This window comes from Notechis scutatus, chromosome 8 (assembly GCF_049901735.1).
Source record: "Notechis scutatus isolate UNSWTSFEM ecotype Mainland chromosome 8, rNotScu1.2, whole genome shotgun sequence".
NCBI classification, from domain to species: Eukaryota; Metazoa; Chordata; class Lepidosauria; order Squamata; family Elapidae; genus Notechis; species Notechis scutatus.
In genome coordinates, this window is record NC_142016.1 from 8290195 (window position 1) to 8307606 (window position 17412).

Sequence of the window (17412 nt, forward strand, 5' to 3'; positions counted from 1 at the left end):
CTGCAACTGGCATAAATACAAGCCAGTTGCCAAATGACATTTTGATCACATGACCATGGCGATGCTGCAATGTTCGTAAGTGTGAAAAACCATCACAAGTCCATTTTTTTCAGTGCTGTTATAATTTTGAACAGTCACTAAATGAATGGTTGTAAGTCCATATTCAGGTGGAAGGGAGGCCTTCCTTAGTGGCATTCTGTTCATACAAAACCCCATTCCAACCCAGAGGAAACTGGGTGCGAGCATTTACTATATCTAGTTCTCGACTTACAACAATTCACTTAGTGACTGTCCGAAGTTACAACAGCACTGAAATAAGTGACTTGTGACCATTTTTCACACTTATGACCATCGCAACATCCCCATGTCCATGTGATTTACATTTGAATGCTTGACAATTGGTTCATACTTATGACAGTTACGGTGTCCTGGGGTCACAGGATCCCCTTTTTGTGACCTTCTGACGAGCGATGTCAGTGGGGAAACCAGATTCACTTAACAACCGTGTCACTAATTTAACACCTGCAGTGATTCACTTAACAAACGGGGCAAGAAAAGTCGTAAAATGGGGCAAAATTCATTTAACAAATTTCTCACTTAGCAACATACATTTTGGGCTCAGGTGTGGTCGTAAATTGAGGACTACCTGTAGTGAGTTGCACACACACACATACACACACACCCATGAATTAGTGTCAAGTACACACATTCGCATTTTCTGCCTCAGAGGAGGAAATCTCTTTAAAACCCCTGGGAAGGATGGACTTGAACAAGCGCTAGCGTTGGGTGTGCAGGTTTACTGCATTTTCTATGCCAGGAAATACTGCAGTTTCTATGCCAGAATATGGCTTTTCCTCCCATTTTTCAACTTGCACAAAGGAGGCAAAATAGAAAGCGGTCCCCCCCCCATCTTTGAATGTGGAGCTTCAGCAATGGCAACGGCAGCTGCCTCGCCAGTGAAGCAATGGTGGAGTTGAACAACTGCTTTCTATCCTTTTAACAAGATCCCTACCAGAGCAACAAATCCTGTCTGCTCCTCCTATCTAGAGCCCAATTCTGCCTCCCTTCCTCAATTACATTTGTTTTGTGTTTGAAACCAAGTCCCTCCCTTCCCCTATACAGCTGTTACCTTGGATAACCCATGGCAGTGGGATTTTTTAAAATGTTGGTGCCTAAGAGCTGCTTAAATCCAATTTGCTCAACAGCAAGGACCTTTTTTTTGAGATTCCCCATCTGGTATGTGTACAAGAGACACGTCTGACAGTTGTCAAAGCAAGGCCGAGGTAAGAAAGACAGCTCAATACATTGCTTCCAAAACTGCTCCTTTCCCACACATTATGGAGTTAGCAGATCATACCACAAAGGGCTGGTTGCAGAGTTCAGAACTTCCTCTCCTTTTGTTAGTTCACAATATTCACCCAGATTGTTGATGAAGATTCTCAGTTCTCCAGGTAGAACTGTCTGGAAGTTGAATCATGGCAATTGGACTTTTTTTTTTTTGGTTTGAAAAAAAAAAAAGGAAAGCAGCAGTGAAATGCTTCAAACCCAAAAGAAAAGAAGTCCAGCTGTCATGACTCAACTTCCATACTGTTTTCCAGCACTGTCTCTTCTGTGTGTCTTGCTTAAATTTCATTCATTCATACACTGACACGCAGTAGCAGTGGCATTAAAGTTTATTGTGAATGGTTCATTACTGATAATAAGATAGTGTTGTGTTTTTGATAAGACATAAATGTAAGAGTCTGAAATTGGGGGTACATTTGGGGCAAGTTAGATATCCGAGAAACCCTTGTGTGATGTTGTACTCTGTTCTAAAATAGCTTTTCTGCTTCTCCACTTTACCAAGAAGAGGATGGCAAGATTTCTTTCCTTGGCCCAAACTCCAAGGAATAAAAAGATGCAATCCTTTTCGAGAAATATCTCTTGTCTCGAACCAGTGGGAGCCATTTGGCTCAGAATTCATTCCACTGAAATGTTTCCCTTCGAAATGATAGGAAACTCTACAGCAGGGGTGTCCAACCTTGGCAACTTTAAGACTTGTGGACTTCAACTCCCAGAATTCCTCAGCCAGCAAAGCTGGCTGAGGAATTCTGGAAGTTGAAGTCCACAAGTCTTAAAGTTGCCAAGGTTGGACACCCCTGCTCTACAGGGAAATGTGTTGAGAGGATCAGAGGTGATGTGAGGCAGTGTTCTGTAAACAGTTGACTTACTAATTCATTAAAAGCTAGCATGGGAAAGCAGGCAGGTTCTCCAATAGGGTGTTCAATTTTCTAAAACAGCATCGATCATTCAAAAATAAATAGCATATATTGTAATTGGACAATTCACCCCTCTTGTCAGTAAGCTACAAAGCACAGACTTCTGTCTCTATCACTGGGCATACACGGAGTCTCTCCAGTCTGGTTACTATTAGCATCAGCCATAAAAAGTTTAGCTATCCATCATTATTAAGGAAACGTCTTAAACTACTAGCTGAAAACCCAGAGAAGAAACTCAACTCGCTGCCACCACAAAATGCTAATTACAATGAAGAAGGCACTCTAATATAAGACATCCCCTTATGTTTCATAGAAAGCATAGGAGAGATCCATCTTGAAGCTAAATCATTTTACATAATACATTTTCTATGGGGGAATCTCCTGAGGCAACAGAGATTAGTTCTGGAAAGCCAACATTAGATTTGTAACTGTGAATTGAGAATATAAAATAAATCCTAACACTACAGTTTAAACGTCAGCAAGCACCAGCAGTTAGAAATTTAAGTAGGAAAAGAAATTATCCAAATTAGAAACACACTCTGATTTTTGTTTTATGTTAATTGAGACAAGTGAAGGGAGGGGTGAATCTGTTTTACAGTGGTGTTTTTGTTGTTCTGACACAATCCAGCATGGCAGGATTTAGGTTTCTAGGTTCCCCTGCTAAAAACTGAAATCTGGCATCTATAGAAGTATAAAACAAGAATACAGAAAACAGACATGGCCCAATTTTTACTATCTGTTTGCATAAATAGCCACAGAGCTCTCTTTCCTTCCTTTTCAAAGATAACAAGACCAGCTAAAAGGTTTAGAGTTAACATTAGGGACAACTTGATATTAATTGAATGGACATAACCTCCTTAGTGGGGATTAGGTTTCGAATAATAGCACTGGAACCATTTCTATGCACCTTGGCAAGTAACATCTCCCAAAGTTATCACTCCATTATTTACAATCTCTGATTTATACCTTTTAATTTTTAATGCATCTTAAATTTTAAATTGCATAAGGAGGAGTAGAATGACAGATAGTATACAGATAATACATTCACATTTCTACCATTACCAGTTTTTTTGGTGGGGATAGCAGCCAGCCCTTCCAAGTCAATCCTTCTAGATAACTAGGGACATCTAGTGGAGGACCTATACAACGAGAGAAAGAATTCTGCCACCTCTTACCATAAGCATGAATTCACTTGTTTGTGTTTTTGTAGTCCCAATTATTAGAAGCAGCAGAACGGTGCGGTACAACTGACCAACTTTTGAGATAACTAGCACACGCCTTCCACTTGTATGAAACTAGCACGCACCTTCCTCTTCACACTCAGGACAAAACCCGAGTGGCACAATCCAAAACTTGATTATCAAAAAGTAGAACAATTAAATGCCCTTTTCTTGGTTCCCTGACTTTGGTCCTCGTTGCTTCTCAACCCCTCCCCAGGTCCTTGCTCAGTCCTTGTGCCCGATCAGCAGAAGTTCAGGGGTCCTGGTTTCCTGCGGCTGCTTTTAAATGCCAGGGTCAGTCTGTGTGCAATCTAATCACTGATATGTGGCCAACCTGGCATGCATTGCCAAGACCTGGCTGGATCCAGGAGGGTGGTTGTGGTGGCTCTTTTTCAGAGAAGTCCCAGTTGGGTTTCGGGTATGGTGTGATCCAAGATTCTAAGGTAGAAGTGCCATTGTGATGATCATCATCCAGCAATCTCTTCTCAGTAAGCTGCAAAGCACAGACTTCTGTCTTTATTACTGGGCATACACAGAGTCTCTCCAGTCTATGCAGATGGAACAATTATGTCTCTTATGTCTTCCAGGTCGCTGGATGTGGCGTCTTGTTCATTAAGTTGGGCTCTACGGATCAGTTGAGATTGTTGCTGTTGTACCAGCTTCCCTGCCACACACAACCTCCCCGCCTGAGCTCCATTTCTGCATTGGCAGTGGAATTCCCCAGTCTTAAGGTCTTGGAGGTTTCAATCTGACGGAGAAGGTAGTTGGATGACAGCTTCAAAGGACCTTGGAGGAAGCAGATTATCTGGAATCTTTTCAGCCAGGATTCAGGCCTAGCTGTGGGACAGAAACAGCATTGGTTGTACTTTTGGAAGATCTCTGTAGTGAGCATGATGGTGGTAGTATGTTGATCCTTCCCCTACTTGACCTGTTGGTGGTTTTTGATACCATTGACCATGGATCGGCTCAGAGAATTGGGAGTAGATGACATGAGGATGTGCTGCTTTGCCTCCTTTCTTGGGGGTTGATTCCAATCAGTGGTGGTTGGAGAGGTCCTGTTCTTGGCCCCTACTTTATGGGGTGGCACTGGGTTCTCCTTTGTATCATCTCTATGAGGCAGCTGGATGAAACCGTCTGTTGCCATGGGGGTGGTGAGGTATTATCAGGACACTGATGACATCCAATTATGTAACAGTGCCCCGTGCAAAGTAAGAGATGCCATGAATGTCTTACCCTTTGGTATGGAAGCTAGGAGGGTCTGATAGAGAACAGACTTCAGTTGAACCATTGCAAAACTGAGTGGCCTTGTGTTTTGGAGCCTACTGGTTCTAGGACTATTCAATCTTTCATGCTGGATGGGGTTGCACAGACCTGGTCTACGATTTGGTGGTCCTTGCAGAGGTAGCAGTTGCAGTTAGGAGGGGGTCCCCAATCCCAAGTCCACATTGAGGACACCAGGAATCCCAAATCCCAAATCCACAGACCGGTACCAGTCCGTGGCCCGTTTGACCACCCACACAAGTGAAGCTTCATCTGCGCAACTGCTGGATCTAGGTAGTGTGCAAAATCACACACACCCAGTTCATGGGGGGGAATTTTTTTCCTCATGGAACTGGTCCCTGGTGCCTAAAAGGTTGGAGGGTACTGCTTTACACAGCTTCATATTGGCTGCCAATTGTGCCTGTTCCTAGATCGGGGGGGGCTCTGCTAACAGTGACTTATGCCCTAATCACCTCCAGATCAGATTGTCATGTGCTCTACATGAGGCTACCCTTTAAGAGTATCCAGAAGCTTCAACTATGCAGAATGCAGCAGCATAGGCCGTTATGTGTGGCCCCAGAACAGCACAGTATGCATTGGCTGCCAGTTTGCTTCTGCAACCAATTCATGGCACTGGTTTTAACTTTTAAAGGACTTCATGGAATGGGACCGTTCCCCAATTATATCATCAGCCCATCCCATTATACCCAACAGAGAAGGTACCATCTGCTAGAACAGAGGTGGGCAACTATGGCCTCTTTATGACCTGTGGACTTCAACTCCCACTCACATGGCTGGCTGAGGAATTCTGGGAGTTGAAGTCATAAAGGGGCCATATTTGCCCACTCCGGTACTAAGGATTTACATTTAGTAGTCTTCCAGCAGGGGGATCTTCTCTGCCATGTCATCTGCCCTGCTGGAATATTCGCCCATCCCTGAATTCAGGTTAGCTCCATCCGTCTTAGCATTCTAGAAGATCTTTAAGGTCTGTTACGCCAGCAGGCTTGGGGGTCCCAGAGAACCAGTTAACATTCTAGGATGACTCCATTAATGTGGTTGATATATTTACTCCATGTTTTGGGGTTGTATATTTTAACTTTTAATAATATTTAATTTTAATAATGATTTATATTTTTATAATGAGTATTTTTATGTACTTATTTTTATTTGATTGCTGTACACGATCCAGCCAATTCCTTGTGAAATAGATGGCCACAGAAACCCAATCAATCTAAAATCTATGCTGCTGAAGTGTGGAACAAGAGAGGAGAGTCACTTAGGGGAAAGTAGGATAAAATTTAATAAAATTTACTATGAATCTGCTGCCATACACCTTAAGAATGTCTTTAATATAAGAGCTTCAAAACAATACCTTCAAAAATGGAACACATAAGCCATACCCCATATATACAAATAAAACGGTGTAAATTGCATCTAATAAATATTTACCAATCAGCTGTAGATCAGCGTATTTTTTTAAAACTATCACAAATTACAGAAGGAACAAAAATGGTTTTCTCAGGGCTAGAGTCCTCCGACAGTCAGAATGAATTAGTCCGAAACAGGAATGCTCAAATTTTTATTTTTCATGATGCAAAAAAATATTGCCTCTATACTTCTGCACTGAGAAAAATTATAGAAGAGCGCTGGGAAAATATGACCAAGATACCCTTAAAAATGGCCCCGCTGTCTTGAGAAATCAACTGTTTGGTTTTCATCTTCTTGCAATTAGGTAAGCCATTTCATTCTCCTGCTGCACATATTATCCAGAGCATTATTTACAAGACCAAGTCATTGAATAATTATGGCTCCCTTTGCCAACTTTTAAAATACAATTCAGTTGATGCCCACATAAATAAAACATTAAGCCTCCCAACCACCAATTAATTTCTCTAACGAATGAAGTACTGCAATCTTTTCACCAACATCAGCATGGGATAATGGATTCCACTATGCTTTAAGAAGACAGAGATCACTGGAAGCCTCTTGTGCCTCTTCAAGTGTGCCAGGCATTTCCATGTTTAATGCATATTCTCCATGGGATCCTCAATTCAAGGGATTTCCGCAATTTAGTACAGATTTGTTCACAAAACCTAACAATGGCTGTTTTGCCCAATAGGAAGCTTAGAACCTCATAAAATACACACAATGACAAACTCAGTGAATATTCACTGTTAAGCTCTCCTAAGATATTCAAATTCCTTTCAATCATCCAGCATTTGATACACTGATCAACCTACCATGCAAGGCTGTTTATACCCTTCGGTCTGCAATCTTGAGCCCTTTTTCTTAAGAAAAACTTGAATGCACATGAAACATGCTACTACCATCTCTATCCTCTCAGCACGGATGCCCGACAGCAACATTTTTGAAACGCACTTGCCTAAAACTTTTAGAAAACAGCTAGTGTGAACAACTCTTCAATTAGTTACCGAAATCAAATGTCTGGTAAAGAAGAGGCCCTCAGAATGAATATAATTTTTCTAACATTACATAAACATTTGAAACTTGAGCCCCTACATCATTGGTTCATTAAAGCTATTTTGGCCAACCAACTAGGAAGACGAAGATGAAAGTGGGAATGCCCAACCAACCGGGATTCTGTTGAGTTTCAATGACACACTTCCTTCAGGACTGTCAAAATGGATCCAGCTCTTGTTTCAACATGAATTTTTAATTGTTTTGTTGAGCTCTCAATTCTTTCAAATCATAGAACACGTTCTGTGCTATCAGGAATGGCTTCCCCATGAAGGAAAACTGACCAACATAAACAGAGGACATAATGCTGGAATTCTTCACTTACTGTAGAACAAAAGTGGCATCTGGAATTATTCCGATGTTCAAAATTAGAGTTTTAATATCCTGTATTTTTGCATGGAGCTAAGCATGGTAACAAGGAAAGGGTGCCTTGTGTTTCTGATGAATGTGAAAAGAGTTCTGCATCCTACAAAAGCTTTTGATAGAAATCTGTGGAAATAAAACAGACTATTTCAAATGAATTGACGTCTTAAACAGTCAGTGTCTCAAAGTACATAGGGTACTATATGTGAATGAAGCTCCAGCTCAGTGACTTCATCTCTTCCAGTCCAGTATGAAGGCTGCTCAAGACTCACTCCTCTCCAACTGGGAGGTTGTCTTCGATCCGCCTGATAAACTTCATCCTTATTTCTGTGACTCCATCCCCTTTCAAGGTGTCCAGAAGAAATCTGACATCCACAGCCATCTGTACCTATGATGAAAGAGAAGAAAGTCCACACTTTTGAGATATTTTGCTACAACAGCTCCCTAAAGTGCGGGTTTGAAGTCCCCAAACTCCTTTGAAAAGGACAGGTATATGCCAAGATACATCCCATTATTTATGAAGAGTCACCCTTCTCCCATGTTACAGCCTTCGCTGCACTGCCTTTATCCACCTTCCTGTCTTGCAAGCAATGTGGGCTTTTTTCTCCCTTTGTATTGGGGGTTTTGGAACCCCCTTGATGGACTTCATTGTCACAAATTGTTCTTAGGATATATGACGAAAGGTTCCAAAGTCATCCTCATTGATACTGTATGGTCTGATTGTGAGCTATTTAGAATCTTTAAAAGAGATAGCCTATAAATGCAATGCAAACAGCTGATTCAGTCCTGATAAATTAGAACAGTACTTTGGTCTTCACAATACCACAGTGTAACAGCCTGCAAACTAACCTTATTATCATAAGTACACATGAAGATATGGAGGAAATTTTAGAGATTTTTTTTTAATGGAAAAGTTGGAAAATATTTAATTTTTTTCCAATTGATGTTATCAGACTCACAGTCCTAACAGAAATCTAATATTACCAAATGAATTCTACCCATTACTTTAACACGTTGCCGATACTTTACCATAATGGCCACAATTTATTTTGAACTTTTCACAGGATGCAGAAAACACAGAGTCTTGTAGTTCCATTAAAAGCAGCCACCCGGGGCCATTGGTTCAACTGGCCTCCCCTTCTTCTCACCATTTCCAGGGCTCCCCGTAGCACACCACATAAGAGGTTAGAGTAAATAAGAGAGGAATGGTTGTCTGGTAATTCCACAAAATCCACCAGTGGATTGTTTTCCAGGATAAGGGAGAATTCATCGCCTGCTGGACTCCAGTTTGTGATGCTTGGTGTGATACCCAAGTACATTTTAAACGCTACCTATCAAGTGAAACAGGTACGAGAGAAGAGCTGGGTTAAAAGAGTGAAAGGTTTAGCAAGATACCATTTTTTACACATCAATGAACAAACGACTGCAAAACAAGCCCCAGCAATTCTTCAATGTAACACACTTAAGTAAACTCACACACCAGATTAGACAAGACAAAGACTGAATTTGATGCCTTCCACTTCTGAAAACAGTGGTAACATTTAGACCAGGGGTGTCCAACCTTGGCAGCTTTAAGACTTGTGGACTTCAACTCCCAGAATTCCTCAGCCAGCTTTGCTGGCTGAGGAATTCTGGGAGTTGAAGTCCACAAGTCTTAAAGTTGCCAAGGTTGGACACCCCTGATTTAGACCATTGCCTTACATTATTGAATAGGAGAAAAGCCTTTCTGAATCATTTTTTCCTGTTACAAAATTATCTCATCTTACTCAGTTTCTTGGTAGAAAGTCAAAGAGACATCCAGCTTTGATAATAAAAACACTTTTAGTTTATTATTATTGTTTCACTTCTGTTTTATTTAAAAATAGAAACAATTCCAGAAAACAGCTGAAAACTACCCTTTTTTCAGCTGTTTTCTGGAATTGTTTCTATCTTTAATTAAAACAGCATTCCGTGCGCCTTTGACGTTTAGTCATGCCGGCCACATGACCACAGAGACGTCTTCAGACAGCGCTGGCTCTTCGGCTTTGTAGCGGAGATGAGCACCGCCCCCTAGAGCCAGAAACGACTAGCACCTATGTGCGAGGGGAACCTTTACCGAAAACAGAAGTGAAACAATAATAAAAACTAAAAGAATGAAAATTGTTTTGTGCTGAGAAAATTCTGCTCATAACACATAGTCAAAGAAAATCTAAGATTATTTATCACCAACAGAAGCAAACAACAAACATGCAGTAAAAAAGGCCGAACAGTCAAAAAGAGGCATCACCTTTGCGATTACGTCTGCTGTTTCTCGAAAGTCATGGCATCTCCCAACATTGGATCGTGCTAGAAAGTCTTCCACAAGTCGAACGCCTATGTTGTAGCCCCTATTAAAGCAGCCAAAAGCAAGATGCCATGAAACTGTGATCACATCAAGCAGATCAGACTGGAGGGAAACACTCTGAGGAAGGAAATCCATGCTCATTTATTTTCCCAAACTCCAAGGATTGGATAAAATTAGATTTATTCTGCAAGTGAATAACCCATGGAAAAGGGGTTTCTGACATTTCTAACTTCAGAACACCCACATTGTTTCTGTTACTTACATTTTGTCAAGCTGCTTGTTCACATCTTCATCATTCTCGTAGTCCTTACACAGCTGAGTGACCAAAGCCCCATACGTCAAAGTGAAGAGCTCCGAGCTCTAGACAAATTCATAAGATATTTAGCATATACCAGACAAAAAAGGCTGCAAATATTTAGGGGCTGACCCAGGCACAGCTTAGTCTGTCACAAGAAAAAAAAATGAACAAGGAGACTTGGTTCACCAGAATAGTGAAGAGCATGAATACTGCATGGGCCATAAGTTTTGAACGAGGGTGAGAAGAACAAATAAAACAACCCTGTCCTAAAGATTATGAAGATGATATAGAAAATGGGGAGAGACTTCTGCTTTTCCTTAGCATCAGTGATTCTGCTATGAGTTGAAGATGGCTACCAACAGATAGCCCATAAATTCTAACCCAATCCTTAATATTCTTGGCGTAATAACTGCTCCTGTGTTCATTAATCAATACTTGCTTGAGTGAGGATAGAATTTGGCACACAAGTGATACTTCCATGAAAGAGACAATGAAGCTATTGGAACAAAGGAATCACATGCTCCCTGTGGCCAGACCTAATCAGTAGTTTGGCCCAAACATTGGATCAGCTGGACTTTTTAGAGCAAACAATTTCACAAAATTGAATTCCTTTCTTTCAAGATGAAAATGGTCACTGACAAAAAAAGAAAGACATTTGACAGATTCCAAGTGTCCAATCTTATAAGAACACTTTTTGACTTTCATTGTTTCAATAGTATTCCACTTAAAAACTCAAAGGAACCACAAAAGTAATACATTTTCAGCAGAAATATAGACACCATCAACAAAGACAAAAATACTTGCTGTATCTTCCACCCATCCCTAAAACTTAAAGTGAATAATCAATCCATCAGTTATTGGCTACACAAATGCCTTCCTACTAAGAGCTGAAAATGTCAAGGTTTTAAAAGGTATGGCTATATATATATTAACACACTCTGCTTAAGACTTTATTAAAATCTCATTTTATACAGCAGAAATGTCTAGTCTCAGATTAAGAAACCTAAAACCTACCATGAGATGCATAGATGCAGAAGGTGAAATGAATGGCAAATACCAATACTACAGAATGAAAGCAGCAGGCAAGCAGAAAGGGAGGAAAAAAAGACATCAGAGTTTAGTGAGACAATAGAAACCACACCACATTCTCACGTGCTCACACAAAGCCAAAACACAGGAGAGACAATCAAGTCATGTGTGAAGTTAAGGTTCATTCAACATGATGCTATTTCTACAGAGTAGCAATATTGAGGGCAGCAATCCAATAGTCCACACCTCTTTTTCTGAGTGGTTGTGTTTTGCATGATTTTAGATATTTTGCAACCAATGTCATCTATCAAGGCAGCAAAAGGGATTCAGACTGAAAAAAGTAGTGCATGGTAGAAGCCTCATTCACCTTTTTTTTTGCATATGTCACAATATCCCAGTGGTAGAGCTTGCACCACAATACTGCTTTTATTATACTGAGAGGGAAGGAAAAAGCAAGATCCTCTGTAAGCTGTGGCTTGGAATTTGGGTATCAAATGGATCCAGAGACACCATAGCCATCATAGCCATCAGAAGATACAGAGAGTTGAAGGATAATAGGAGATCCAGACTGGCCAAAGCTGCTTTATCGAATTAGCATTATAAAGCTACATAAAGCTGTTTTGTAGAATTAGAAAGCTTGGAAAGGGAGCCTGAAGAACCAAGCTGATAATTGCAGAGTAGAAGAGACAAAAATAAAGGAAAGGTTAGTAATAACAACACATATTTTAATAACCATTGACAAGGCAGGTGGGAAAAAACGGTACATGACAGAATGGAGAATGCTCAACGGCTAACAATTCATTTCTGAACATTTTGCCTATCCATAGCTATTAAAAAGAGAGAAATTGTGTTTAACGTTCACAAAGGTTCACTGTTCTGGAGTAAAACCAAATGGTGGCATTGACTTAGAAGCTGCCATTTAGGCTACTGATGTTTGTTCATTGCAGGAATCCAAATCAAAGCATTTGACCTGGTTTTGAATACACCAACAAAGAGAAGCTCACTTTTGTGCAACATTATTGGTTCCAAGGTGAAACTGTTCTTACTGTTAGAAAGTTCTTCACTGCATTCAATTGCAATCTACTTTCCTGTAAGTCGGGGGTCTTCAAACTGGACAGCTTTAAGACTTGTGGACTTCAACTCCCAGAATTCCTCCTCCAGTCATGTTAGCTCAGGAATTCTGGGAGTTGAAGTCCACAACTCTTAAACTTGCCAAGACCCTTGCTGTAAATTAAATCTGTTATTCCATGGCCTATTTTCTAAGATAATAGAAATCTAAACAATTTGGACTTTGAACTAGACATGCTGAAACCATTTCCCAACAAGATGAAAATCTGTCATAATTAGTAGCAAAGGAAGCAGGTTACACACATGCTTGAGAGACCTGGTTGATTCTTATATGCCCTAATCTCATTATTGTTGAAGTAAAGAAACACTTAGATTTTTATAAAGATGCACCTCAGGTCAAGAGGGGTGTCAAGGAAATCAGCATCACACCTTAACAAAGAACTAGAATGATCCAACTGGGAGTATTGCCCACCTCGCTAGATGGAAATCTCCCAGAGTATCCCAGAATCCACCAAATCCATCAATTCTCTCTCTGGAATCCACCAGGTCCATCAACCCTCCCTCCCTCATCCATATCCATGCGGAGGAAAAAGGACCTGTTCAATCACCCTCAAAAATATGAAATCCAGGTGGGCCCTTCAACATTTGTGTTGAGGCAACCTCAGGTTTTAAACTGAGATATGAACATAACAATAACCATGAAGGATCTGGCCAAATGTCCATCTAGTCCAGCATTTTATACTACACAGTAGCTGACCAAACGCATTCATGAAATACACAGGCATGGACAGAAAGAAACAGTCCCCTCCTTCCAATATGGCTCCTCAGCTCCTAGAATTTAAGCAGGAGGCACTGCCCAATCCATAAGACTAGACGCTGTTCATTGCCTGATCCTGCATGCATACATCTAAAACAATCTGAATTGGCATACGTTACTCTATCTGATGGCCTAACTATGCATTACGTGCAGAAATGTTTTTACTGGTCCTGAATTTCTAGTTTCTAATGCTGTAAGAGACAAAAGCATATTTTGGTCTACGCAAAAAAAAATTATTCGTCTACCATGCCTACCTCGACTTGTCTTCATTCTACAGTATGTTAAAACTTCCCCAGTATTGTAGTTTTTCGATATGGGAAGCTGGCATATCTCAAGCATTTTGATTTGCCTCCTGATTCAGAATGGTATTTGACACTTGACTTCATCTTGGTTTGATTACAGTTTGGTTTTCTTAATTTTATTGTATTCTATGTTTTTATACTTATTGCTCCTTACTCTTGACTCTTGTAAACTGCCAAGAGTCCTTAGGGATTTAGCTGTCTATAAATATGATACACCAGAAAAATGAGGGAAACTTGCCTATTACTTTATTCAACATTTCTAACTGTCTAAATCAAGTCACTAGGTTTCCTAGTGTGATTTTTTTTTGTTTGATTTTATTGTAATTTGTTTGCTTGTTTTTTTGTGAGAGATCCAGAGTTGTTGAGATTGAGGGGAAGGGCATATAAGTTTAATAAATAATAAAATACATAAATAAAATACCCTAATCACCTAGATGTGGAAAGGTATACAATATTAATATTTCATATGCACCCCTTAATAAGCGATAATGAAAATAATTGTAATTAAAAATAGGAAAGGGCCCCCAATTCCATAAATTAGAAAAGGCATAAGGGATCAAGAGGAAAAATGCAAAATGTATTATTGTTATTACTACATGTTTGTAACAATATAAATAGGATAATACCATAAAGGACACAATAATGTCATATAGGACAATTATATTTTTTGTGTGTGTGTGTGTGTGTGTGTGTGTAGGATATTATATGTAAGGGATAATATGACAGAATGCATCATACAGGGCACTATTATTAAATACAACATACAGGACAATATGATGATTACATGCTTGATATTTCTCCCCTTGACCAGATATGCTTTTCTCCACTTAGCTAATTAAGGTCCCTGTCTCGCTTTTTGGGACCCTCTGGGCTTCCTCGGGGGCGGCCCGCGTGTCAGCCTCATCCCCACCACCTCTTTCCCGTGTCTGCTTTTCCCGCCTGGCAAAGGCCACCAACACTAGCAGGGAAACCCTGACGTGCAGCATCTATTCACGGTGGCCATTGCAAACACAGCCGTTCCCCTCCTTCGAGGCCCAACGGCCGCCTTTCTTCGCCGGGGCAGCCGCCGCCACCCCCACCCCACCCACCCCCGCTTCTCCTCCCTCCCCGCCAGCGGCCATTACCATTTTCTTGCTCTCGGAGCCTCCTCGGCTGCCCTGACGTGCCATTTTGTCGTCGTCGTCGCCGCCGCCTCCGAGCCGCTCGCCCGGCCGGGAAGAGGAGCTCCGGGAGAAGGAAGCGGCCCTGCCTCCGCCTTGTCGCTTTCCTCAGGGCAGGACTACGACTCCCAGCAGGCAGCTGGCGACAGGTAGACGTCTGCCGGGAGGGATGCCGGGAGTCTGCGCGAGAGAGTGAGGCGGAAGACGTTGAAACACGCCTGCGCAGGCTTCCGGCAGCGGATACTACAATTCCCAGCATGCTCGCGCGAGCTGAATTCCGAAGCAGAGAATTTTAACTTTCGGGGTCTCCCCATCGATGAGATCGCGATATTCCTTGTGTCCCAGTAGGTGTCAGCATTTAGCTGCTCTCAAAAATATGAGTGTTATTGATCATAAAATAATTTAAATCGTTGGATCTATTTAAATAATTTATCTTTCAAAGATGATATGCGCGCAGGGGAATTGGCAATATTTCCAAATTATTTGGTGGCTGAGCGGAAATGTTTTATTGTAAATATTTCTCAGCTCTTTTTAGGAAATATTGTCAAAAAGTGTGACTTACTCTGCAGATAGCAACCACATGGACAATAATGACATGTTGGGAATCAGACTCTTCCCACCATGCTTAATTTGTGGTTAAAGTATATAGAATCTATGGAAAAATTAAGAGATAAGATGCTTTTGAATGTGGAAAAGTCTTGCTCACCAAGGGAGGGTATGTACCAGAGATGGTATTCAGCAGGTTCTGACCAGTTCTGGAGAACCGGTAGCAGAAATTTTGAGTAGTTTGGAATTCCACCTCTGACTGGCCCCACCCCCATCTATTCTCTGCCTCCCGAGTTCCAGCTGATCGGCTGGGTCTTCTTTTGTTGCACAGGAGAACAGAGCTGGAAAGCAGGTTAGTGGGGTGGGGAGAGAATGGGAATTTTGCAGTATCCTTCCCCTGGAGTGGGTGGGAATGGAGATTTTACAGTATCCTTCCCATCACACCCACCAAGCCATGTTACACCCACCAAGCCAGGCCCACAGAACTGGTAGTAATTTTTTTTTGAATGGCACCACTGGTATGTACGTGTGTGGGCTTCATCTATACCCTAATGGTAGTTCAGAAGTGTTCAAACTTGGCAACTTTAAGACTTGTGGACTAAAAACTCTCAGAATTCCTCAGCCAGACTGGGAATTCTGGAAGTTGAAGTCCACACATCCAAAAGATGCCAAGGTTGGGCATCCCTGTTCATTAGTGAGTGCCATCTTGCCAGTTTGGACCACCCTGGTAAGGACACCACTGTCCACAGACATCTAAAAGGGTCCATCATAGTTGCTTAATGCAAGACCACTGCTGAAGGTAAAGATGTGGATCCGATTAGTATCCAAGATATGGATGTGTGTTTACTATGTTCATATGTGTGGACAGATAGTTTACAATCACCAATTTCCCTTCTGGAAGGCAAATTGGAATATAAGCAGTTACGAATTGCCAAGTACAAGAATGCCTCCATTTTTACTTATCTTCAGTTCCCCATGTTATATAGAATGTATATTTTATTACTAGCATTTTAATAAATATCAGCATTTTAGCATGACATCCATGCCACCTTTTGAAGTTTAGGAAGCCATGTTTTTTCCTTTGGACCAAAATGAATTCCTTTAATGTGTAAAAAACCAGCCCTCTCAGAAACAATCAAACAAAACGGCTTATTTTCAGAAGTCCCTGATTAAAGTTGCAAGTATTAAACAAATCCTGATGGGGAAGTAGATGATGAAATGTATTTTAAACATGCCTGTGTTTTCTCAAATCTAATAAATGTCTTTTTATTATTTGATTTGTTGCTTTTTGATTCATCATATATATTGAATGTATATATCTTTTGTTTCTGTACAAAGGTTTCATCCTGAATAAAATGCATTGTCCTTTGCCTGAAGTTCTTGGGGGATGTGTGAAGAAAACAAACCACTTTGCATGGTTCTTTCCAGCTCTAGGCCAACTTGGGTACCTGAGTTTTATAAGCAAGACTCAAATTTTGAAGTGTGATGAAATTCCGGGGGGGAAAAAGTCTAAGTATCTACGCAAGATATAAATAATGGCAATTGGGTCTGGAAATACAGGAACAAGCCGATTTTACTTTTAAGCAACTAGAAGTGAGAGAATGGCCACTCTATTTTTCTACACCTTAAAGTCAGATGCTTCTCCACCATTCTAGAAAAGCATCAGCCTTCAAAGGAAGCTTTCCAGGTGAGATGAATTTATCTCTCTCTCTCTCTCTTTTTTTTTTTGTCCCTTACAAAAGATCAGCTAGGAATAAAAGTTTGACATAACTTTCTTCTTCAAGTATTCATCAGCTGCAATTTGTGAGGAATGCTGGAAACTGCAGTCCAGCAACAATTGGAAGGCCAACAGCTACAAGTTAATTAAAAATATACCCAATTAGAATACAGGTTTAGATATTCTTTTAAAATGTAATGCTTGTAATAATGCAGTAATTGTGGAAAGAATGACCCAACACCAGAGCATCAACTAAAACCGGAAAAAAAGCTTCATGCTTCAGAAATTATTTTTAAACATACAAATTTGACTAAATGTGAATGTATTAAAATTTATTGGGTTGCAACCTTATTTTGACATGAGTCTGTCACTCAAATAGACACTGCACATTTAGAATTCTAATATTGCGAAATCACCCTCTTCTGTCAAACTTGATTTAATAATACATTATTTAAACATCTTTATAAAATTTTGGACTTCACCATCTCATCACCGAGTAATGTGTATTAGCATTTTGGTCCTTTGGATATTGTGATCAGAAACGCTTATGTTCATTTAATATAAAACCATATC

The 17412-nt window shown here is 40.6% G+C and overlaps 1 protein-coding gene across 2 annotated transcripts; it reads right to left on the minus strand.

Moving 5' to 3' along the window:
• Positions 1 to 6068: 6068 nt before the first annotated feature.
• On the minus strand, positions 6069 to 14757 carry TRAPPC3 (trafficking protein particle complex subunit 3). Of its 2 annotated transcripts, XM_087970560.1 has the most exons (6): positions 14541 to 14730; positions 11215 to 11262; positions 10165 to 10262; positions 9846 to 9945; positions 8728 to 8910; positions 6069 to 7967 (listed from the first exon to the last, which is right to left on the minus strand). In XM_087970560.1, the coding sequence occupies exons 1-6, from the start codon at positions 14583 to 14585 to the stop codon at positions 7848 to 7850; spliced, it is 594 nt and encodes a 197-aa protein (XP_087826686.1). In that variant the 5' UTR covers positions 14586 to 14730; the 3' UTR covers positions 6069 to 7847. The 2 variants fall into 2 exon arrangements, with proteins under 2 accessions (XP_087826686.1, XP_087826687.1); XM_087970561.1 differs by lacking the exon at positions 11215 to 11262 and having other exon boundaries at positions 6307 to 7967; positions 14541 to 14757.
• Between the last annotated feature and the right edge of the window lie 2655 nt (positions 14758 to 17412).